This window comes from Beta vulgaris, chromosome 2 (assembly GCF_026745355.1).
Source record: "Beta vulgaris subsp. vulgaris cultivar EL10 chromosome 2, EL10.2, whole genome shotgun sequence".
Classification (NCBI taxonomy): Eukaryota; Viridiplantae; Streptophyta; class Magnoliopsida; order Caryophyllales; family Amaranthaceae; genus Beta; species Beta vulgaris.
In genome coordinates this window covers 5,231,285-5,257,274 of record NC_079203.1, presented here as the reverse complement: position 1 = coordinate 5,257,274, position 25,990 = coordinate 5,231,285, and the positions used below count along the sequence as shown (strand labels likewise).

At 35.5% G+C, this 25,990-nt stretch overlaps 1 protein-coding gene across 1 annotated transcript; it reads right to left on the bottom strand.

The window, feature by feature from the left end:
• Nucleotides 1–13,656: 13,656 nt before the first annotated feature.
• LOC130590427 (protein FAR1-RELATED SEQUENCE 5-like) lies at nt 13,657–17,153 on the bottom strand. Its single transcript, XM_057392858.1, has 6 exons — nt 17,100–17,153; nt 15,472–16,780; nt 14,192–15,079; nt 13,903–14,084; nt 13,770–13,823; nt 13,657–13,668 (listed from the first exon to the last, which is right to left on the bottom strand). Exons 1-6 carry the CDS (start codon nt 17,151–17,153, stop codon nt 13,657–13,659), a joined length of 2,499 nt encoding a protein of 832 aa, XP_057248841.1.
• Between the last annotated feature and the right edge of the window lie 8,837 nt (nt 17,154–25,990).

The window sequence follows — 25,990 nt, the reverse complement described above, 5'->3', positions numbered from 1 at the left end:
ATCTTCAAACAGATAATATACCTTCAGATTTTGTCCAGCATCCTCAAAATTGCTCCTCTCTTCTCCAAATACAACAACAGATCTTTCATCTTTGCGAATTTGAGCAGGAAACTCGCCGAAAATGGCGGAAAAACTCAAATTCAATTTTCAACCAACCTTTTTTTCGATCAAAATCATGGATTATCATCGCTGACTTTAGACATGATAGAGAGACGACTCGGACAAAACTGAAAATCAATTCGTCTTCACTGTTGATGAGACGACGAAGGACGAATCAAAGCCGTTAAAGCACGTTTCACCCAATCACATTGGGTTTCAGGTGGGTTTTGGTGGCGAGGGTGGTGATTTTGAATGGATTTTGGAGATGGGGTGGTGATTTTGAATGGATTTTGGTGGTGGGGTGGTTGTTTCGGGTGGGTTTTGCTGGTGGTTTCGAGTGGGTTTTGGTGTGGTGTGGGGTTTCGGGTGGGTTGGCAGTGGTATGATGATGATGGTGGAGGAGGGGAAGGTAGAGATGATGATGGAGGAGGGAGGACAGAGATGGGGTCACTGGGTCAGTGATGAATATAATCACAGTTTTCCCAAAGAGATGGTGGGTGAGATTGTGAGAATTAAAAAAGAAAATAAGAAGTTAAAATATCAAATTAAAACGTAAAATATAACAAAAAACCTATTGTTCAGGTTGTAAGTATTTTGACTCATTAGAAATAAAGATCCCTACAAGCTTAACTTGACTAGGAATAATCAAAAGTTAGACTTGAAATTGGAAGATCACGCAAAGATTGACTTATTTAAAACAATTTTTCCTATAATCAAACATTAATTAGGAATTTTTTTGACAAGTAATATGTGATGGAGAGAATAATTACTTATAAGTTATAAAATGTTAAAAGAAACATATCTAAGCCTGAGAAGAGAAATTGAAGAGCAAGATTTAGGAGAAACTCTGCCTCCTTCTGTTTTGCAACATTAGTAAATAAATTTCTCAGCATTAATTTGTTTAGAAGCTATAGAGCAAGCTTAGTATACATAAATAACTCTATACAAACTTTGGCAATACTCTGATGATATATGAGCTCTGAATCAATGATTGTAGGCCGAAAATACCAGGCGAAGTAAGCAATTGTGTGTTATCACATATAAGTACTTCCACTATAACTTAATTAGCGTGACTTGTGAGGTCCTTTCTTGAAACCTTGCCATACATCACAGACTGTTCCCAACACGTGATGTGCTCTACTATACCTCAAGATCACATGTTATGTATGTGTACAAGCACATAAGTTGGATTTTAATTTTCCCAAGATTACATTACTCATGATTTTCATCTCGAAGTATTAACATTGCTACATTAGTTCTTTTCTGATGAATGGGCTCTCTGCTCAAGATGAGAAAACATCAGCAACTCAATTACATATTACATAAAGGATTATACGGAGGAGAAATGATAGACCTCTAACTGATAGACCTCTAACTGCTAGATGTTAGCAGGGACACGGTCGTCTTTTCACAAATAAAGGTAAGGGCTTGGAAGTCTTTTCCTACAAGGGGTTAGGGACGTTTGGTTTTCCCATTCCCGGATGATCCCTAGTGATTCCCTTGTAATAAAATATTATTACATCTTGGTAAGTACAGTTGTAAGTACTTATGACAAGACAATACAAGACAATAATGAGAGAGGAAAGAAAGAGAAAAATCCAGAAAATCGAGACAATCTGAATATATTTCCGAAATTTGAAAGGGTGAAGAATTATAAACAAAATATAACTATAAGAAAGGGAGGATTTTATGAGGAGTTAACAATTTGCGTTGAAGAAATAGAATTTGAAAGGTTGAAGACAATACAGGCGAAAGAAAGAGAAGGTCAGCTATGGTCCGAGGTAAGTGATTAGCATATATGTAAATATAAGAATAATTGATGAAATAATGTTATTTTTTGTTAAATTATAATAAAGGAAACCGAAGATGCTTGATTTTTGTGGTATTTATTTGAATTGCATGTTGAATATATAGCATGTGATAATTTTTTTTCATCTGCGTAATTGTGTTTGTTTTCCATGTAAAAATGGTGTGATGACAATGTAGGAGGAAAGGGTAAGTATCGTAGAAACCAATGTGGTGTGGCAGAGTATGAGGAGGTATGCTTTAATAAAATTGCACCACTTGTGAAGATTGAGATGTGCTTGTTTCCCATAATTCGAAGATTATACAGTAATTTTGTGAATGAATGGTTAAATATAGGAAGATGAACGTAGTACTGCGAAAACTGGAGGCACAAGGAAACCTGTTGAGGATGAAGTATATAAGGTGGGTATTTGTGATGGTTGTAATTATTTAGTGAAGTAAGGATGGTTGAGTGATGGACTTGCAATTTAAACTGTAGGTAAATGATTTAAGTGTTGGTGGAAGGTTGAAGGATAGCGGCGAAGTTATTGCGAGACGTTCGGAGCTGTATAAACGGGTACCATGCTAAAAATAAAATCTTACATGCTAAATTTGAATTGTTACATGTTTGTTGTGTGAGTTTTAAAATAATGAATAAATGACAGGAAGTAAATATAAACTGTCGAGTGGAGACCTTTGGACAAATTGTGAAGCAGTTTGATGAAAGAAAAAAGCGACTTGTTTGTGACATGGGGTTTGGTGGATTGCTTCACTTTGTAGATAAAGGGTTGCCAAGGAATTTATGCTATTGGTTGTGCACGATGGTGGATGTTAAGAGGAGGAGAATGGTGTTTGAATGATGGCTTAGAATTCCCGCTATCGAAGATCCAAGTGCATTGGGTTCTAGGTCTGCCAATTGGTCCTAGAGGTGTACCAGTAGTGTGTGAAAATGAGGAAATGGAAAGTGAAGTGGCAAGGTTGTGTGACGCGTTTGTAACATGGTGCCCCTCCGGTCCTAGAGGAGTTGCACGTAAGACAATAATGGAAGTTGTGGAGGGATCAGTAGGTGATGAGGGTGATTTCAAGAAAGCCTTTATGATGTTGGCAGTTAATGATTTGTTGGCTCTGACTAGCTGTCATAGAATGTCTGTGCATATGCTTCCCGTTGTAGCCATAGCGGAAAGGGCGAAAGATTATGATTGGTGTAGCTTTGTTTTGGATCACCTAATGCAATGTGTGGGTAACTTTGCGAAGAGGTTCTATACTGATGGTTTCTCAAAGTGTTGCGGAGGATGCACAATATTCTTGGCGGTTAGTTAATTTAGTTATGGTTCATTTTGTATATGGTTCATTTTGTGTGGTGGTTGAATGTTTTGTCTTATGGTACAGGCTTTTTACTTGGACCGGTTGAAGAGGAATCCTGTGTTATGGGGAGTTTTTCCAAGAATGCAGGCTTGGAGCAAGGAAGACATAAACCTTGCAGAAGAGAGAGGACATGAAAGTTTCTCGTGATTACGGTCGGCTTGGGGTAAGTGTTAAAGTGTTGTTCAGATATAGTGTAAGTGTTAAAGTGTTGTTCAGATATAGTGTAAGTGTTAAAGTGTTGTTCAGATATAGTATATAAGTGGAATATAAGATAACTGAATGACATATTTCAATGTGTTGAAGTGTTTAGATGTTGCATATGGCGAACCTCATACATTCGAAGCACGAGATAAAATGCCTAGTGAATCATCTGTAGTCGAGGTGAGGAAGTTGTATATATTTGAAACATGTAAAATGAGTTGTATATATGGTAATCATAGCAATTTGAAGTAGCTAATTGAATTGAACAGGTGAACTACAATGGTGGTAATAAAAAGAGGAAGAGGAAAGGGATGTTAAATGGGAGACAAAAAGGAAATTGTAAATATACTCCATATGAGTATAAGCTGAGGAAGGAAGTTCAAGATGCATTAGATAGTTTGGGAGAACAGGAAATGGAGGCAGAAGATGAAAGGGAAAGGGAGGCAGAAGATGGGGAAGAAAGGGAGTTTGAAGATGAAAGGGAAAGGGAGGCAGAAGATGAAAGGGCTGAAGAGCTTGGAAGAGAGGGAGAACATGAAAGGGAGGCAGAAAATGAGAGGGAGGCAGAAGAAAGGGCTGAAGGGGAGTTTGGAGGAGAGGGAGAACATGAAAATGAGAGGGAGGCAGAAGAAGAAAGGGCTGAAGGGGAGTTTGGAAGAGAGGGAGAAGATGAAAGGGAGGCAGAAGATGAAAGGGAGGCAGAAAATGAGAGGGAGGCAGAAAATGAGAGGGATCATGAAAGGGAGGCAGAAGAAGAAAGAGAGACAACAACAGCAGAAGGCAACAATAGAGATGCTGAAGCAACAGCAGATGCAACGGCAAAATGTGATTCGATGGAAAATGATAACGTGGAGGGGAACGTTAATGGATATGAGCACTTGTTGAATTCAGGTGAGAAATGATTTAGTTTTCATTAGTTAGAGTAATTTTGGTAAAATAAATTCTGAAAAAATATGATGTAGATTTCTTATTAGATCTAAACGATAAGGAGATTAGTGGGTGTCGTACGGGAGAGGGGTCAAAGTACAATTGGCTTGACATGAACATGGAAAGTGATGAAGGGGAGTTTGGTAGAGTTGTGGAGATAGTTGTAGTAAAAAGCATGGAAAGTGGTCTGAATGTGGAAGAAATACCATTGCTGTCTCCACCAGTAGATGGACAGGAAGAGGAACAATCAGGGGAAGAAATACCATTGCTATCTCCACCAGTAGATGGACAACAAGAGGAACAAGTAGAGGAACAGGAAGAGGAACAACCGCGAAGCCGCAGACAAAGAAAGACAAAGTTGTATGTTGTTCTTAGTGAGGATTACGACCAGACGTGGCGCCGTAGGTCCTTAAACAAGGACAAACTCTTTGAGTTAATGCTGAAATGCAAGTAAGTGTTTTGAAAGTTTCACTTAAATTCATATATTAGTTTAATTGATATTTATTTGTAAAAGTAACGTACAATGTGATGTAAAATGTCAGGGAAAATCCAGTAATAATAAAATGTGATGGACACACTGCAAGATTGAGTAGTTGCAAAAGTGTTGCACAAGCGCGTGGTCGAGTGGACGATAATGTAAGTGAGTGACATTAAACTAACTTTAATGTCTTTATATTGTGGCGTTTACTATAATGTTACTTGTTGTTCATTTGACAGTATGTTCGTGTAGTAGCTTGTCTATATTCGAAAGTGTGGAGGAAACGATTTGGGAACAGAAGTTGTAGATTGATGATGGATCCTACCTTTGCGGTTAGTAAGATAACTGTAAATTGGAAGTGTGTGCCTTGGTGATGTTAATCTAATATAGTTTGCTATATTTGTAGATAAGGGTGATGCAGGTTGTAGGAGAAAGTTGGGAAAGTGTTGATCGGATCATATCATCATATATAAAGTATTGGGGAGTTTCATCGTATGAGAGGATTAATGTGGTATGTTGAAAGTGTTGTTATGTATGGTTTATTGTTGTTGTGGGTGTTGCCGGATTGTAATTGATAGATGTTTTGCCATTAATGTCAGGTGTTCGTACCAGTTTTAGAGGTCGATCATTGGTGGTGTGCGGCATTCTCCATTAATAGAGAGGAGGTTCTTGTCATAGACTCTATGGAGACTAATGCAGCTGTTGATGTTCACCACTTAACCCTCATCAAGTTGGTAAGTAAGGATCCCCTTCCATTTCGCGGGGTTATAAACTTATAATATGTTTAACGCAAGTTATGATCTGTTTAAAATTAGTGTTATGCCATGGACCGGTTCTTCGGTAGTGTGGACAGTCGGTGGCAGGCGGGGCAAATACTGACGTGGCCCAGGAGTTCAATGCACATGAATCAACAGCCAGACACGTAGTTTATGTCAAACCTGTCGTCAAATAAAGGAAATTTGGGGGATGTTTGGTTACATTGACTTTGGTTACATTGAGTGATGGTTATGTTTAGGCGAAGCTGTGGTGTGTTAATGTTGATTTCAATAAAGATGAACGCTGATCGATTTGTTGAAACGATGCAGCAAATGGTAATATTATAATATTATATTTAAGTTAAAATGGTTTAAGTATACAGCGTTATGTGGACTGACAAAGTTAGAGCAGGGAAACATCGTGGAGGAGCGAAAATGGTTGCTGAGCGAGGACGTTATGTATGATTTCAACGAGGCAAGGGATAGTGTGAAAGATATGTTGAAGTCATGTTGAAAGATAGTTAAGACTTCAATTTAGGTAGCTAATACAAGCTTTTGACTGATATTTTTTTGTTTGATATGAACATGTGTATAATGGGTATGGGTATATGGGTATACAAGCTTTTGACTTAGGGGTTTATCATTTCTCATATGGAACTTGTGGTTCCTCTTTTTTGTGTATGGAACATGTGGTATGTAATTGTTATTTACTGCGAAAGCCCATACAATGCATATTGTTATAATGGGTAACAAATTTTGCATACCATATAATGTGGTATATATTTCATAATTGAATACCCCATACATATTACATATTGTTATACCATATATTGTGGTATATAATTCATACTTTAAAACCCCACATACACTACTACATATTGTTAATTCAAACTTGAAAACCAAAATGTTTAGCTCCTACTTCTTAAGATTATAACATTTAAGATATTAAGATATTATATGATCGCCCTATAAATGTTCATATAGATATTTAAATTTAGATCGCTCTTTAAATGTTAAGTAGTTAACGGAGATAGTTTGTATTCACTTTGCGACTTGGCCATAAATGACTGCCCCGTCATAAATGTTTGATTCACCAATCCTCGCGTTTCTTTGTAGCACGTCTGTATCTAGCCACAACGTCACTCTTTCCTCAGGCACCCCTTGTGATGCTGCCCATTCGTCGTAAACGTCTTGGACAAGGTTGTCTTTAGGCATGCGAAACCTTTCGACAATTGGACATGTACGGAGATCTTGAATTGTGAAAGTAGTCCACATCATTTTGTTGTCTTCAGTTGGGACAATTGAGATCCCGATATTAGTATCCTGTTCAAATGTTATTATACATATATTACATTTTCAATATCAAAATATATATCATAAATTAATATCATAAACCTTTTTATATATTATAGACACACAATTTGTACCTTCTTATATGCGAGGACGATATCTCCGGAGTTCAATTTATATGTGAAGGGCGTTGCATCGGCTTGTAATAGTCGTTCATAATACACCAACCACAATTCACGTGATGGTATCCCTGCCCTTTGTGCATAATCTTCGTAAACATCCTTAAATGGTTTGTGCACGGAAACATTATACTCAGTTCCTTCATCGTCTAGATCGGCCCCCTTGACCATGAACATGCATTTCATGCTAATGGGAACCCCGTGGTGCACTGAACTGCCGATTGTGGATAGAATGCACAGTCCATCTGATGAAACGGATGAAACTGACATGGATGAGGAGGAGCTATTAATGGTTTTTGTGTTTTATATGAATGATATTTGAGTTTATTTAAACCCGGTTTTATAGCCAATGAAAAGTTCAATAAATGCCAACATTACGAGGTTGGTGAGAACTAATAACGCCAAATAAAGTGACTGAAATATAATTGCAACACACAAGTACAGAAAAGTACAATCTCATATAACATTAAATGCATATTATTTCAGGTACAGGACAATGGTGAATACAATCCAAGAAAGGAAGAAAGCAAAATTCGAAGCCTTTTCAGATCTACTTGTTCTTAGTAATTGAATTCTAAGCTCCGCAATTTCGCTTTGCAACAAAACATTGGACTCCAAAAATCAGAATTCTTCTTCTCCAACTTCAAAACCCGCTTTTGTAACGTTCGCTTTTCTTCTTCCATGGTGATGATGGTTGTTTGAGTTCACTCATTATTTCGCGCATATCATCCTCCCATTGGAAGAATCCGCAGGCACGTTCATCCTAAAACAAAATTATAAACTAAGTTATTTAACATTTATGAGAGCAAACCAAAAATAAAAGGAAATTATACCGGCCAAAGTGAGCATCCATAAAATTTTCTCCCCGCATTCCGACCGGTTTTTGTGGTGACCCGTACAACGGCGTCCAAATCGTGGTAACACTTCACGCCTCCCTTTGAGCCCTTTAAGTTGGACGACGACCCCTTGCTCTCCATAGTTATTTGTAATTTATGCGATACATATCTCTGGACACAATTTAAAGGTGAACCCTATGTTTACTACTTCTATAAAGTACCTGAACACTAGTCATACAAACCTAAACAAAAATTCTTTGTAAAAGAACAACAGTAAGTTGAGTAGAAACAGTAGTAGTCAAAAGTTAAACAATTTATTAGAAAACAAATAATAAATCATACCTGGCTGTAAACAATTGATAAACAAATAATAAACAAATTACCAAACATAAGTACTGTAATATATAACAATATTTTTATACTAAAGAACAACAGTAAGTTGACACAAACAGTAATACTACACAATAAAATATTTTTAAGTGAATGATACAGAACACTAGATATATATAGGTAAACAATATTTATTTTCAAAAAAAAACAACTATATAATTGTAGAAACACTACTAGTACACAAAGGTAAACAATTTCTTACGTGGCTGGGTGAATATTTAGAATACAAATAATAAATTATCATGAACGAACACATCAACAACAAAAATAAACAACATTTATATATTAAGAAACACGATTAATTTCAGAAGAAACAGTAGTAGTTAAAAGTTAATATGTGAAGTGTCGCACCACTTCAAATTTAAATAAGCACAACTTAATTATGAAGAGGCACATTCTAAATTTAATTAAGTGAACAGTTGCACCACTTTAAAACTAAATAGGCACAACTTAATTATGAAGAGGCACACTATAAATTTTAATTAGTGAACATTTGCACCACTTCAGAAATAAACTTCTTAACTAAAGGGCACAATTGAAGAGACACGTTTATGTTGTCTATAAATAAGGCAAACTTACCATTACTTATTCATAATTGACATATAGAAGAACAAATATAAGAGAACAAACAAGATAGAAAGTTGGAGCGAAAAAACGAACAAGATATAAACATGGATGGCGAAAACAAACAACAAACAAATATGGATGGAGTGAACGAACAACAAATTAATGTTGTGGACAATAATGAAAATGTCGATGTCCCTAATGAGAATGTCGATGTCCCTAACCCTCGCCATCCTTTGATGTCAATTGAACACCTCATGAGACATGCAATTTTTGAAAGGTGTTCGGATGATGACAGAGCCGCACTTCGTGGCACATGCAGGCTATGGAGGTTATTCAATGATGAGTGGCTTGATGAATCTAACTGGATGAAGAATTGTATGAGGAGGAGAGCGGAGATTGCAAGGGACATTGTTTTTTTTAATGCCATTTCTCTATACAACACACTTTCAACTGACAGGGCAGACTTCCTTGACGGGTTTCCTCTCCTCTTTGGGAAAGAAATGTTTCCTAAATCTAACGAGGGAACCAGCAAAAGGAAGTGTAACGATTTTGAAGAGGGAACCAGTAACAAGAAGAAATGTACCCATTCCGATGAGGGAACGTGCAACAACAAGAAGAGGAAGAAAACCGATTCGGACGACGAGGGAAGGAACAAGAAGAACAAGAAGAAGTGCGTGTAAAATAATATAGATTATTCAATGAATATAATAGGTTTATATTTTCAAGTTCGTTAAGATTCATAAGTTTGTTATGTGTGACAAGTTTGTTAAGTTTCAAAAGTTTGTTTAGTTAGTTAGTAATTTGAATATAAGTTGTGTGTATGTATTGAAATATTCTGTTCGTAAGTTAGGAAATGTGTTTATAAGTTATAAAATTGTGTTTGTAATATACAATATTGTATTCGTACATCAATATGTTGCGTTCGTTAATTAACAAGTTCTTAATTTGTATCAATGGATTTAGAACGTTTATAAAATGTGTCTTTGTATAAATTGTGTCTTTGTATTAATGGATTTAGAACGTTCCTCATTATAGAAATTATGTTTCGAAGTTAATTAAATTGTATTCATAGATTTAGAACTTGTGTTCCTCATTATATAAATTGTGTCTGGACGTATTTCAATTGTATTGTTCGATTTACAACTTGTGTTCCTCATTATACAAAATATGTTTCGAATTATATAATTTCTAATCATGGATTGTGAACTTCTGGTCCTCATTATAAAAATACTTTTTCGAATTTAATGATTACTGTTCATGGATATAGAACTTGTGTTCGGCATTATAAAAATCGTGTTTCGAATTAAATTATTTGTATCCATGTCTATAGAACTCGTGTTGGCCATTTTAAGGGTGATGTTTCGAATTAAATAATTTGTATTCCCATTTTCAACTTCTGTTCGTCATTATATAAATAGTATTTGTAAGTAATAAAATTGTATTCTTTGTATTAGAACTTGTGTTCGTCAGTATAGAAATTATGTTTGTAAGTATTAAAATTTTATTCTTTGAATTACAACTTGTGTTCATCCTTATAGAAATTATGTTTGTAAGTAATAAAAATGTATTCTTTGAATTACGACCTTTGTTCGTCATTTTACATATGTTTGTGTATGGAATAAATAATTTGTATTAATAAATGAAAACTGAACGGTAGTTGTATAAGTTAAACAATATTTGTTAATTAAATAACAATAGTAAGATGCGTAGAAACACTAGTAATAAACAGGCAAACACATTATTACTTGTTCGCTGGGTGAATTTTATGAAAGACCACACACCCTTATTAGTTATTACTATTGCTATAACTATAAAAACATCCTAAAACTCAATCCTATCAACTTCTCCCACCTACCATGGCAGAACATGCAAACCTTTCCCCGATGATGGAACCACCAACAGGGTGGTCCTTCACTGAATCATCTTCAAACTCCACCATATATGGCATCCCTCCACCCATTAGAAAGCCAAAATTAGATTTCAACAAATGTGTTTATTGGAGGGACCACTCCTATTTTGGGAAAGTTGATGCAACACCGTGGAAACTGAGGAAGATTATTAGGAATCCTCGCCGGGATAATATTGATTGCACCTTATACAGTCCCTTGAAGATGAAAGAAGATCCATCGGCTCCGGCAAGAATTCGCCACATACCTAACATAACTGATCTAATAAAGGTATCAGATGCTTTCAAGGTTTTCCTGGAATGGAGTTTATGCAAGCTAGATGAGGAAGGCAGTAAAAACATTGTGCCTGAGTTTGCAAAGTACATTTTGGACCCAAAATTCACCATTCCTGATTCAGGTTTCATATACTTGATGAGAACTGATGTAGTTCAAGTTTTAATGGCAAGTTACGTACATGACCTTCATGTGATGCACATCATGGCACCAATGTCACACATAAGGATGACCATGTTTCTAGTATGCGTGTTAGGAGAGAAGAGGAGTGGCACTACAGTATGGTCCGACTAAGGGGGGGCATCAGTGAGCTAAACCCTTTACCCCCACACACCCCAATTTTAATATGGAGTGTTAGGGGTTGTGCTAGGCCATCTTTCGTATCCCATTTCTGGACGATCTTCGGTGTCCATCAACCGGTGGTTATCGTTCTACTAGAAACGAGGGTTACAGAGCAAGAGTTTGCAGAGGTTCATGCATGAATCGGCACGACCATGAAGTTTGAGTGCGTCAACGGAGTTGGCATTTCTGGGGGAATGGTTGTTCTGTGGTGTGAAAACGACGTCGATGTGGATGTCATAAGGGCTGAAAGTGGGCCCCATGCTAAATTCGTGGTTGAAGTCATGGTAAGTTATTGAATTTCTATATTGTTAAATGTAAGTGACTGTTATTATGAATAGTAAAACTTATTTTTATGTTAAACTTAATTTTATGTCATCTCCTCAATTGTAGTCTAAACGGAACACATATGGAAGGAAGAGGCTTTTTGCAGGAACAAGATGAACAGGATAGGTTTAGGAATCAAGAAGATGAACACATAAGTAACTGAATATTTTGTAATATTAATTATGACAAATCATCAGCTAATTTTGTAATAATAATTATGACCCTTTATTATTATTATGTTTAGTACTTTATTACTGTTGTTATGTTTATAACTGTAGTAGTTTATAACTTTTGTTATGTTTATAACTTTAGTAGTTAATTATTTTAGTAGTTTATAACTTTTGTTATGTTTATGCTGTTCATTACTTTTGTTATTTTTACTAAATATGAACACATAAGTAACTTAACATGCTTATTTTTACTGTTAGTTTTATTATTATATTTATTATTATTATTATATTATTATTATTATTATTATTATTATTATTATTATTATTATTATTATTATTATTATTATTATTATTATTATTATTATTATTATTAGTTTTGTTTAGTTAGTTTATTATTTTTGTTCTAGTTATAAGGTAAATATTATTATTATTATCAGTTTTGTTTACTAGTTTATTAGTTTCGTATTATTAGGGATGAAATGGTAAAGTAAGATATTATAACTTTTTTATTATTGGTAAAGCAAATGCAATTACTCCACCAGCACCAACCGACAGATGGCCGCCTGCAGCCTGCAAGTGCTTTGCGTGTTGCAGACTTAGCGCGTTGCAGTGGGTTAATAGCAACAGCTGGCGTGCCTAGCTAGTCCAGTACAAAATCTATTTTCCTATAAATTGCATTGCCACTTTCCATGTATTTATAAACCCACAATGGATCCAACGGCCCAACTATGTAATAGCAAATCCATACCAAACACCAATACTCCAACATCTTCATCCACAAACGCACCATCAACCCATCTAATGGAACCAACTAATTTAGCCACCCATAGAAGGTTACAACAAAAGATAGGACTAGGATGCAAAGGAATCGACACCATGTTACAAGGCGGCTTTCCTACCCAAATCATCACCGAGCTATGTGGGGAAAGCAGTTCTGGTAAGACACAACTTTGCTTACAATTAGCATTGACAGCCTAACTCCCACCACAATGTGGTGGCCTCTTCGGAGCATCCATTTACATACACTCGAACTCAAAGTTCCCTATAACGCGTCTTACACAACTTTGTGGATACGTGAAAGGTAAGTACGGAATAAATGCGGAATATGTTGACCTTAGTCAAATAACAATCAAGCGAGTGGACGACCCTATAAACTACTAAAAACACTTAAAGAAATTACAATTTTATGTCAACAAGCAATACATTCTTCCCGGAATGTTCGCCTTATTGTCATCGACTCAATTGCTTCAATATTCCAATGTGCATTCGAAAACAATAAACTAGATATGACGACAAGATCCAAAATCCTATTCAAAGTATCTGCTAGCCTACGCGAAATTGCATACAGTTTCAATATCGTTATCGTCTGCACTAACGAGGTCCGACAATCTATAGGAAACAACTCCCAGCACAACACCAACAACTTAACTCTTATTTCATCTGACACTCAAGTTGAACCTGCTCTTGGACTCTCTTGGTCCAACTGCATCAACAACCGTTTCTTCTTACAAATTTCCATTTTGAATGGTCATAAAACACGATCCATGCGAATCGTACTTTCATCTTACCTACCAGATAACAATGTTGCATTTCAAATTTCACCAACTGGGGTAGAAGATGTCATTTAGTTTATTACATTATCATTGTATTGCATTGCATCTATCTACCATTCTAAGTCGTTAATGTAAAAGTTGTCGTTTACAGTTTATTACATTTTCATTGTATTACATTGCATCTTCTCTTCAATCCGTAGTGATGATTTCTAAGTTCATTCAGATACCTGTGTAACAAAAATTACATAAATATTTGATTTCCATTAGTAACATGAAATATTACTATAAAAGATGAATAATAAAAAATATTGTTGTAGATGTGCCTTACCTTACCTTCATTACGAGGATTAGATGGCCACAGCTCCAACTGTAGATGTGCCTCCTACATCAATGAAATCATCACATTAATCACATTAACATCTTAGTTCAACTAATAATGTATTATTCGAAATGGACAATACCTCCTCTCCAACCTCCTTTCTTTTAACTCCTTTCCCTCGTGGATTCTTCGATGCTTCCTTCTTCTTCGTTGCTTCTTTCTTCTTCGTTGCTTCATCCTTCTTCGCATTCTTCTCGATACACGAAAGCAGTCTAGCTGCCCTCTTAGTTTTTTTCCTTGGGGGGTCTTTCACAGATACTACATCTAAATCAACATCAACATCAACACAACTAACATGCCGTACGTCTACACGACTCCCTTCCCCTTCCATTTCACATCCTACCACTTCACTTGGGGTTTTGTCGTCCAACCTGTTTGAACTAACAACCCCACCGAATTTGGCACCAACTGCCTATTACCAACCGATTTCGGGGTGCAATTCTTCGTACTAATACCACAAAGTTTCATAGCATGCCGCTCATCAAGACGTATGTTTAGTAGTTGGAGGGTCTCCAAAACTGTGTGAGTATCACCATAGTTGGCAGCCTTCAAGCAGATTGGGTCAAATACTACCATCATCCTATCATAGTTCTGCACTTCTTTTGTCTTTGAGGGGTCATGATATGCTACCTTTACCATTGTGTGCTTTCGAAATACATCTTTCCGCCAACGCCTCAATATGTACTCCTCAGGAATCTCCTTAATTTTCAACTTAAGATACAACGATATAATGTGCCTACACATTATTCCCGCAGACTCAAACATCTTGCAATCACAAGTAGCCTCCGTACTCTCCATGTCTATACGAACAACATACTCACATGTCCTCTCCAAAGGCACCTCTTTCCTCGTCTCCTTGCACATCACCCACACCTTATCCTCGAACAAGTGTTCTACAACATCATCTCCAATATCTTTTTTCCCACTCCACTGAAGGTAAAGCACCTTCAAACATTCATTTTGTATCTCTTTAAATTTAGCATCAGTGTACACCTTTTGAAATACATGTTCAGTCTTGAAGGTAGTAACAGTAAGACGGAGGTACCTCGCGCTATTTGCATCTGCTTCCTTCTCCGCATTTGCTCTAGCTTCCATAGCGTTACAGTACTGCTCTGCAAACTCACACAACTTTGTCGTTTTGTGAACATAACCATCAAAAAAACTGTTAATACTCTCGGACCTTTGAGTTGTTTTCATACCCGCCCAAAATAGATGTTTCATGTAAGCGGGGACCCACATGTGCCTTTCACGAAACAACCCTGTAAATATTCATACTATTCTAAGTTACTATTTGTAAGTAAATAATGTGATCATTTTCAACATGGTTTTGCATCATTACAATTTCTAAGAATATCCAAAAGTTTTTCATTTGCATTATAACAGTTCTTCTCCAAGAATTTCTAGCAAAATGGAAGTTCTTTTCTATGAACCCTTATGTATGTTTTATGTTTTCATTCCATTATCTTTTCTGCACACATTAGGAATTTGTATATGTTTTTTTGGTAACTCTTTGCATAACAGTTCATCTAACAGTTCATCAACACCTACACCATACTTCTCTATAACAGTTCATCTTTTCTGTGCACAGATTGATAACCAATGCATAAAACCATCAATTGCATAAAACCTAATAACATCAATAATCACATACCTTCAAGCCATTCATCATCACCTACACCATACTTCTCTATGGCAACCACCCATGTTCTGTCAAACACATCAGGGCTTGTACTTTCATAGATGGACTGTGTCAACGCTTCCTTCAAATCCTTGTAATTTGCATACGAACCTAGCTTCTTCCCAAATTTCATTATTATATGCCATATACACCATCGGTGCACAGATTGAGGCATAGCATTGTGGAGTGCCTTTCTCATCGCCGCGTCTTGGTCAGTCAATATACCAATGGGTGCTCTACCACCCATGCATAACACCCAAGTGCTAAATACCCATTCATATGTCTCTGCATCCTCGTGCGAAACTAACGCACATCCAAGCAATATGGTCTGTCCATGGTGGTTCACTCCGACAAAGTTTGCGAACGGTAGTTCATAGTCATTAGTCAAATATGTCGCATCAAAAGCAACCACATCACAGAATTCCTCGTAAGCCACTCGAGACCTAGCATCAACCCATAACACATCCTTCAAGTACCCTTCTTCGTCTAATCGATGACTGTGAAAGAACTTTTGGTTGTCCTCCGCCATCTTGTTAAAATAATTCATCATTGCATTAGCATCACCAGGCCCAAGCTTCAATTTCCTCTCCTTCGCAATTATATTCCTAAGATCCCATTCTGTTATAGCCATATTGTCCAACCCATTCCTATCCCGCGCTAAACTACTATGAATCTGTGAAATCCTCACACCAACAGCATGATCATTGAACAACCGTCTCCTTACAGCACATGTAACCTCCTCCTTCCGAAACATGCTTATGAACTTTGACTTGCTTGGCGTTGGATTATGGTTCACATGATCCAAAATGACTTTCTTCAATTGCCACTCACCTCCTTCATTGCAACAAGCATACATCATAACAGGGCAATTGCATTTCTTCGACTTCCTAGTTGCCACTTGAATACCCTTACGTCCAACAGCTACCCTACCCTTCAATGCTCGTTTCACGTCCGGTTTACCATAACATTCGCATTTCCATGTATAATTCCTCCAACCCTTTTCAACTTTATTACCTTCACCTTTCTTATGAGAACCAGCTGCCCTAACAACACCAAACCCTTCCTGCTTCCCATATTTCCTTAAATATTCATCAGCAAACTCCCATGTCCCAAATATCATACCTACTGCAGGTGGTTCAACCACATTGTTCGACCCAGCTGCACTGCTACAACTTAAAGGATCAGGTGTCTCCACTCCACCACCCACTGCCTCAACACCCACTGCCTGAACACCCACTGCTACAACCCTCCCATCATCAATGCTACACAAATTCAAGTAGTCCTGCATATTATTACAATTAATTATTTCGTTGCCACATACCTTATTTATTGCTTACCCTAAAATTTATTGCAATAACTACAAATGTTTGCCATTTACCTACAATTTATTGCAATAACTACAAATATTTGCCATTTCCCTACAATTTATTACAATCCAAACAAATGCAATTACGACAGTCAAACAAATAAAATTATAGTTAACTTATGACAAAATCAATGCATTTATTTACAATAAATATCAAACCCAATTCTTTACAATAAATATCAAACCCTATTATTTACAATAAATATCAAACCCACATGTATAATTTTATAAGTACCTGATGATTCATATCAACATCCTCATTCAGCTGCACAATATTATCTACATCCATCGCCCAAAAAATTTTAACTTTCTTCTTCGATTCTTCTACTATTATATACGTATCTTCATAAATCTCAATTTTCCAATTTTCAACTAAGAAAAATTCGAGATACAGAGTCACAAGAGAAGTTGATGAGTGAGAAGAGAAGTTGATGAAAGAGAAAAAAAAAAATTTTACACTGTTGACAATTGTACTGTTCTTTTGCTTCTCACCTGCTTTTTTGCTTTTTTTCCAACACTTTTTACTATCACCGTTAACTATCCGTTACATTCCATTGCCCTGCTTTCCTACTCCATTCCCTGGGGACCCACTTCACTACTTTTCAGGATTTCAATATTGTTTAATCCTTGCTAGATGTTTATAAACATCTAGCAATTAGAGGTTTATCATTTCTCTTATACGGAGTACTCTAAAAGGCATAGCAAGCTGAGGTGGTATAGGAAACAGAAATGACAGGCAAAACCCGTCTACTTAGGGATTGCTTGCACTGAACAGATTTGATTTTTTTTTTTTTTTTTTGAAAGAAAGAAAAGGGATTTCATTAATATTTCGCCAAACGGCACTTACAAGTCATTTCTGAAAAACATAAAATTCTAATAGAAATACATATCACCCTAAAAATGTAAACATCGCAGATTTGACTTAATTTTGCCTTAATAAAAATCTTCATCTGAAGCAATACAATCTGCGAGTTCGCTCTGATTCGGCATACGATCTGCAGATGCGGAAATTTTGGGATGAACGTACTCTAATAGTCTTCCATAATTTTACAAAAGTTGTGAAACCCTAATTCTTCATGTTGAATCTCGAACTTCAACCAATGAGAATAATTTCTCATACCTAAAAACAAAAGAACCATACTCACAACTCCCATAGGGGAGAAGGAGATTTCCAAAATAGAAACTAAAAACCCTATAAAAGGGTTTGAGAAAATCTCATAAAGAGATACTAATTTATTGAACAAAACAAGAAAATGAACTAAAAACTGAAAATAAAAGGGAAAAAGGGGAATACCATGGATGAAAACATCCATGGTAGCCCCCTAATTGATGAAGAAGGAGTAAGGGAGGCTAGGGTTTTAGAGAAGAAAAGGAGAGGGAGGCTGGAACAGACTTGATATCTAGGGTATATTTTCCTTCTGTTACAATCATCAACATGTTTGCACCTTACTGTTTTATCATCTTTAATAGAAATATCGAAAAACATTGGAAAAAAAAAAATGTTTAGGAAACATAAGCATATAGAAGAACAAATAATGATAACATCATATATAATATTAAAGGAAGAAAAATTCTGCCTACGTGTCAAGTCACCATTATTCAAAGCCTCACATTGCTCCTCGATTTCTCCTTTACATTTCATCAATCTGCCACGTGTCATTAGCCTTAAGATCTCTCATTTTGAGCTCATAATTTTAGGCGTAATTGAATTCCTTTTATCCATGATTCTAGCATTTTAGGCAGCAAATCAATTAGATGTTAGGATTTTAAAATTAAATCAATTACTTGCCACATAAGTGTAACCTTTAAGGAAATAAAATCAATTATATCCCTTAACACACTGGTCATAAGCCAGTTTTAAAAATATATTTTAATTACACGATATGATAATAAAAAATTAAATCATGAGCTAATATTCAACCATGATTTTAAGAGAAACATCCTAAAATCTTAAATTTATAAAATATTCCCCCGTATTTTAATGTGTTTTTTATTTCATTTACGTACCTATTTATAGATGTATATATCACGATTAAAAAGATTGTTTAAAATGTTGTAAAAAATGATTTGTATATATCATGAAATATAAATTTATAAAATATTCCCCCTTCTGCAAACCCCCTTCTACAAGATTGAATACCCCATACATATTACATATTGTTATACCATATATTGTGGTATATAATTCATACTTTAAAACCCCACATACACTACTACATATTGTTAATTCAAACTTGAAAACCAAAATGTTTAGCTCCTACTTCTTAAGATTATAACATTTAAGATATTAAGATATTATATGATCGCCCTATAAATGTTCATATAGATATTTAAATTTAGATCGCTCTTTAAATGTTAAGTAGTTAACGGAGATAGTTTGTATTCACTTTGCGACTTGGCCATAAATGACTGCCCCGTCATAAATGTTTGATTCACCAATCCTCGCGTTTCTTTGTAGCACGTCTGTATCTAGCCACAACGTCACTCTTTCCTCAGGCACCCCTTGTGATGCTGCCCATTCGTCGTAAACGTCTTGGACAAGGTTGTCTTTAGGCATGCGAAACCTTTCGACAATTGGACATGTACGGAGATCTTGAATTGTGAAAGTAGTCCACATCATTTTGTTGTCTTCAGTTGGGACAATTGAGATCCCGATATTAGTATCCTGTTCAAATGTTATTATACATATATTACATTTTCAATATCAAAATATATATCATAAATTAATATCATAAACCTTTTTATATATTATAGACACACAATTTGTACCTTCTTATATGCGAGGACGATATCTCCGGAGTTCAATTTATATGTGAAGGGCGTTGCATCGGCTTGTAATAGTCGTTCATAATACACCAACCACAATTCACGTGATGGTATCCCTGCCCTTTGTGCATAATCTTCGTAAACATCCTTAAATGGTTTGTGCACGGAAACATTATACTCAGTTCCTTCATCGTCTAGATCGGCCCCCTTGACCATGAACATGCATTTCATGCAATGGGAACCCCGTGGTGCACTGAACTGCCGATTGTGGATAGAATGCACAGTCCATCTGATGAAACGGATGAAACTGACATGGATGAGGAGGAGCTATTAATGGTTTTTGTGTTTTATATGAATGATATTTGAGTTTATTTAAACCCGGTTTTATAGCCAATGAAAAGTTCAATAAATGCCAACATTACGAGGTTGGTGAGAACTAATAACGCCAAATAAAGTGACTGAAATATAATTGCAACACACAAGTACAGAAAAGTACAATCTCATATAACATTAAATGCATATTATTTCAGGTACAGGACAATGGTGAATACAATCCAAGAAAGGAAGAAAGCAAAATTCGAAGCCTTTTCAGATCTACTTGTTCTTAGTAATTGAATTCTAAGCTCCGCAATTTCGCTTTGCAACAAAACATTGGACTCCAAAACATCAGAATTCTTCTTCTCCAACTTCAAAACCCGCTTTTGTAACGTTCGCTTTTCTTCTTCCATGGTGATGATGGTTGTTTCGAGTTCACTCATTATTTCGCGCATATCATCCTCCCATTGGAAGAATCCGCAGGCACGTTCATCCTAAAACAAAATTATAAACTAAGTTATTTAACATTTATGAGAGCAAACCAAAAATAAAAGGAAATTATACCGGCCAAAGTGAGCATCCATAAAATTTTCTCCCCGCATTCCGACCGGTTTTTGTGGTGACCCGTACAACGGCGTCCAAATCGTGGTAACACTTCACGCCTCCCTTTGAGCCCTTTAAGTGGACGACGACCCCTTGCTCTCCATAGTTATTTGTAATTTATGCGATACATATCTCTGGACACAATTTAAAGGTGAACCCTATGTTTACTACTTCTATAAAGTACCTGAACACTAGTCATACAAACCTAAACAAAAATTCTTTGTAAAAGAACAACAGTAAGTTGAGTAGAAACAGTAGTAGTCAAAAGTTAAACAATTTATTAGAAAACAAATAATAAATCATACCTGGCTGTAAACAATTGATAAACAAATAATAAACAAATTACCAAACATAAGTACTGTAATATATAAAATATTTTTATACTAAAGAACAACAGTAAGTTGACACAAACAGTAATACTACACAATAAAATATTTTTAAGTGAATGATACAGAACACTAGATATATATAGGTAAACAATATTTATTTTCAAAAAAACAAGACTATATAATTGTAGAAACACTACTAGTACACAAAGGTAAACAATTTCTTACGTGGCTGGGTGAATATTTAGAATACAAATAATAAATTATCATGAACGAACACATCAACAACAAAAATAAACAACATTTATATATTAAGAAACACGATTAATTTCAGAAGAAACAGTAGTAGTTAAAAGTTAATATGTGAAGTGTCGCACCACTTCAAATTTAAATAAGCACAACTTAATTATGAAGAGGCACATTCTAAATTTAATTAAGTGAACAGTTGCACCACTTTAAAACTAAATAGGCACAACTTAATTATGAAGAGGCACACTATAAATTTTAATTAGTGAACATTTGCACCACTTCAGAAATAAACTTCTTAACTAAAGGGCACAATTGAAGAGACACGTTTATGTTGTCTATAAATAAGGCAAACTTACCATTACTTATTCATAATTGACATATAGAAGAACAAATATAAGAGAACAAACAAGATAGAAAGTTGGAGCGAAAAAACGAACAAGATATAAACATGGATGGCGAAAAAACAACAACAAATATGGATGGAGTGAACGAACAACAAATTAATGTTGTGGACAATAATGAAAATGTCGATGTCCCTAATGAGAATGTCGATGTCCCTAACCCTCGCCATCCTTTGATGTCAATTGAACACCTCATGAGACATGCAATTTTTGAAAGGTGTTCGGATGATGACAGAGCCGCACTTCGTGGCACATGCAGGCTATGGAGGTTATTCAATGATGAGTGGCTTGATGAATCTAACTGGATGAAGAATTGTATGAGGAGGAGAGCGGAGATTGCAAGGGACATTGTTTTTTTTAATGCCATTTCTCTATACAACACACTTTCAACTGACAGGGCAGACTTCCTTGACGGGTTTCCTCTCCTCTTTGGGAAAGAAATGTTTCCTAAATCTAACGAGGGAACCAGCAAAAGGAAGTGTAACGATTTTGAAGAGGGAACCAGTAACAAGAAGAAATGTACCCATTCCGATGAGGGAACGTGCAACAACAAGAAGAGGAAGAAAACCGATTCGGACGACGAGGGAAGGAACAAGAAGAACAAGAAGAAGTGCGTGTAAAATAATATAGATTATTCAATGAATATAATAGGTTTATATTTTCAAGTTCGTTAAGATTCATAAGTTTGTTATGTGTGACAAGTTTGTTAAGTTTCAAAAGTTTGTTTAGTTAGTTAGTAATTTGAATATAAGTTGTGTGTATGTATTGAAATATTCTGTTCGTAAGTTAGGAAATGTGTTTATAAGTTATAAAATTGTGTTTGTAATATACAATATTGTATTCGTACATCAATATGTTGCGTTCGTTAATTAACAAGTTCTTAATTTGTATCAATGGATTTAGAACGTTTATAAAATGTGTCTTTGTATAAATTGTGTCTTTGTATTAATGGATTTAGAACGTTCCTCATTATAGAAATTATGTTTCGAAGTTAATTAAATTGTATTCATAGATTTAGAACTTGTGTTCCTCATTATATAAATTGTGTCTGGACGTATTTCAATTGTATTGTTCGATTTACAACTTGTGTTCCTCATTATACAAAATATGTTTCGAATTATATAATTTCTAATCATGGATTGTGAACTTCTGGTCCTCATTATAAAAATACTTTTTCGAATTTAATGATTACTGTTCATGGATATAGAACTTGTGTTCGGCATTATAAAAATCGTGTTTCGAATTAAATTATTTGTATCCATGTCTATAGAACTCGTGTTGGCCATTTTAAGGGTGATGTTTCGAATTAAATAATTTGTATTCCCATTTTCAACTTCTGTTCGTCATTATATAAATAGTATTTGTAAGTAATAAAATTGTATTCTTTGTATTAGAACTTGTGTTCGTCAGTATAGAAATTATGTTTGTAAGTATTAAAATTTTATTCTTTGAATTACAACTTGTGTTCATCCTTATAGAAATTATGTTTGTAAGTAATAAAAATGTATTCTTTGAATTACGACCTTTGTTCGTCATTTTACATATGTTTGTGTATGGAATAAAATAATTTGTATTAATAAATGAAAACTGAACGGTAGTTGTATAAGTTAAACAATATTTGTTAATTAAATAACAATAGTAAGATGCGTAGAAACACTAGTAATAAACAGGCAAACACATTATTACTTGTTCGCTGGGTGAATTTTATGAAAGACCACACACCCTTATTAGTTATTACTATTGCTATAACTATAAACAACATCCTAAAACTCAATCCTATCAACTTCTCCCACCTACCATGGCAGAACATGCAAACCTTTCCCCGATGATGGAACCACCAACAGGGTGGTCCTTCACTGAATCATCTTCAAACTCCACCATATATGGCATCCCTCCACCCATTAGAAAGCCAAAATTAGATTTCAACAAATGTGTTTATTGGAGGGACCACTCCTATTTTGGGAAAGTTGATGCAACACCGTGGAAACTGAGGAAGATTATTAGGAATCCTCGCCGGGATAATATTGATTGCACCTTATACAGTCCCTTGAAGATGAAAGAAGATCCATCGGCTCCGGCAAGAATTCGCCACATACCTAACATAACTGATCTAATAAAGGTATCAGATGCTTTCAAGGTTTTCCTGGAATGGAGTTTATGCAAGCTAGATGAGGAAGGCAGTAAAAACATTGTGCCTGAGTTTGCAAAGTACATTTTGGACCCAAAATTCACCATTCCTGATTCAGGTTTCATATACTTGATGAGAACTGATGTAGTTCAAGTTTTAATGGCAAGTTACGTACATGACCTTCATGTGATGCACATCATGGCACCAATGTCACACATAAGGATGACCATGTTTCTAGTATGCGTGTTAGGAGAGAAGAGGAGTGGCACTACAGTATGGTCCGACTAAGGGGGGGCATCAGTGAGCTAAACCCTTTACCCCCACACACCCCAATTTTAATATGGAGTGTTAGGGGTTGTGCTAGGCCATCTTTCGTATCCCATTTCTGGACGATCTTCGGTTGTCCATCAACCGGTGGTTATCGTTCTACTAGAAACGAGGGTTACAGAGCAAGAGTTTGCAGAGGTTCATGCATGAATCGGCACGACCATGAAGTTTGAGTGCGTCAACGGAGTTGGCATTTCTGGGGGAATGGTTGTTCTGTGGTGTGAAAACGACGTCGATGTGGATGTCATAAGGGCTGAAAGTGGGCCCCATGCTAAATTCGTGGTTGAAGTCATGGTAAGTTATTGAATTTCTATATTGTTAAATGTAAGTGACTGTTATTATGAATAGTAAAACTTATTTTTATGTTAAACTTAATTTTATGTCATCTCCTCAATTGTAGTCTAAACGGAACACATATGGAAGGAAGAGGCTTTTTGCAGGAACAAGATGAACAGGATAGGTTTAGGAATCAAGAAGATGAACACATAAGTAACTGAATATTTTGTAATATTAATTATGACAAATCATCAGCTAATTTTGTAATAATAATTATGACCCTTTATTATTATTATGTTTAGTACTTTATTACTGTTGTTATGTTTATAACTGTAGTAGTTTATAACTTTTGTTATGTTTATAACTTTAGTAGTTAATTATTTTAGTAGTTTATAACTTTTGTTATGTTTATGCTGTTCATTACTTTTGTTATTTTTACTAAATATGAACACATAAGTAACTTAACATGCTTATTTTTACTGTTAGTTTTATTATTATATTATTATTATTATTATTATTATATTATTATTATTATTATTATTATTATTATTATTATTATTATTATTATTATTATTATTATTATTATTATTATTATTAGTTTTGTTTAGTTAGTTTATTATTTTTGTTCTAGTTATAAGGTAAATATTATTATTATTATCAGTTTTGTTTACTAGTTTATTAGTTTCGTATTATTAGGGATGAAATGGTAAAGTAAGATATTATAACTTTTTTATTATTGGTAAAGCAAATGCAATTACTCCACCAGCACCAACCGACAGATGGCCGCCTGCAGCCTGCAAGTGCTTTGCGTGTTGCAGACTTAGCGCGTTGCAGTGGGTTAATAGCAACAGCTGGCGTGCCTAGCTAGTCCAGTACAAAATCTATTTTCCTATAAATTGCATTGCCACTTTCCATGTATTTATAAACCCACAATGGATCCAACGGCCCAACTATGTAATAGCAAATCCATACCAAACACCAATACTCCAACATCTTCATCCACAAACGCACCATCAACCCATCTAATGGAACCAACTAATTTAGCCACCCATAGAAGGTTACAACAAAAGATAGGACTAGGATGCAAAGGAATCGACACCATGTTACAAGGCGGCTTTCCTACCCAAATCATCACCGAGCTATGTGGGGAAAGCAGTTCTGGTAAGACACAACTTTGCTTACAATTAGCATTGACAGCCTAACTCCCACCACAATGTGGTGGCCTCTTCGGAGCATCCATTTACATACACTCGAACTCAAAGTTCCCTATAACGCGTCTTACACAACTTTGTGGATACGTGAAAGGTAAGTACGGAATAAATGCGGAATATGTTGACCTTAGTCAAATAACAATCAAGCGAGTGGACGACCCCTATAAACTACTAAAAACACTTAAAGAAATTACAATTTTATGTCAACAAGCAATACATTCTTCCCGGAATGTTCGCCTTATTGTCATCGACTCAATTGCTTCAATATTCCAATGTGCATTCGAAAACAATAAACTAGATATGACGACAAGATCCAAAATCCTATTCAAAGTATCTGCTAGCCTACGCGAAATTGCATACAGTTTCAATATCGTTATCGTCTGCACTAACGAGGTCCGACAATCTATAGGAAACAACTCCCAGCACAACACCAACAACTTAACTCTTATTTCATCTGACACTCAAGTTGAACCTGCTCTTGGACTCTCTTGGTCCAACTGCATCAACAACCGTTTCTTCTTACA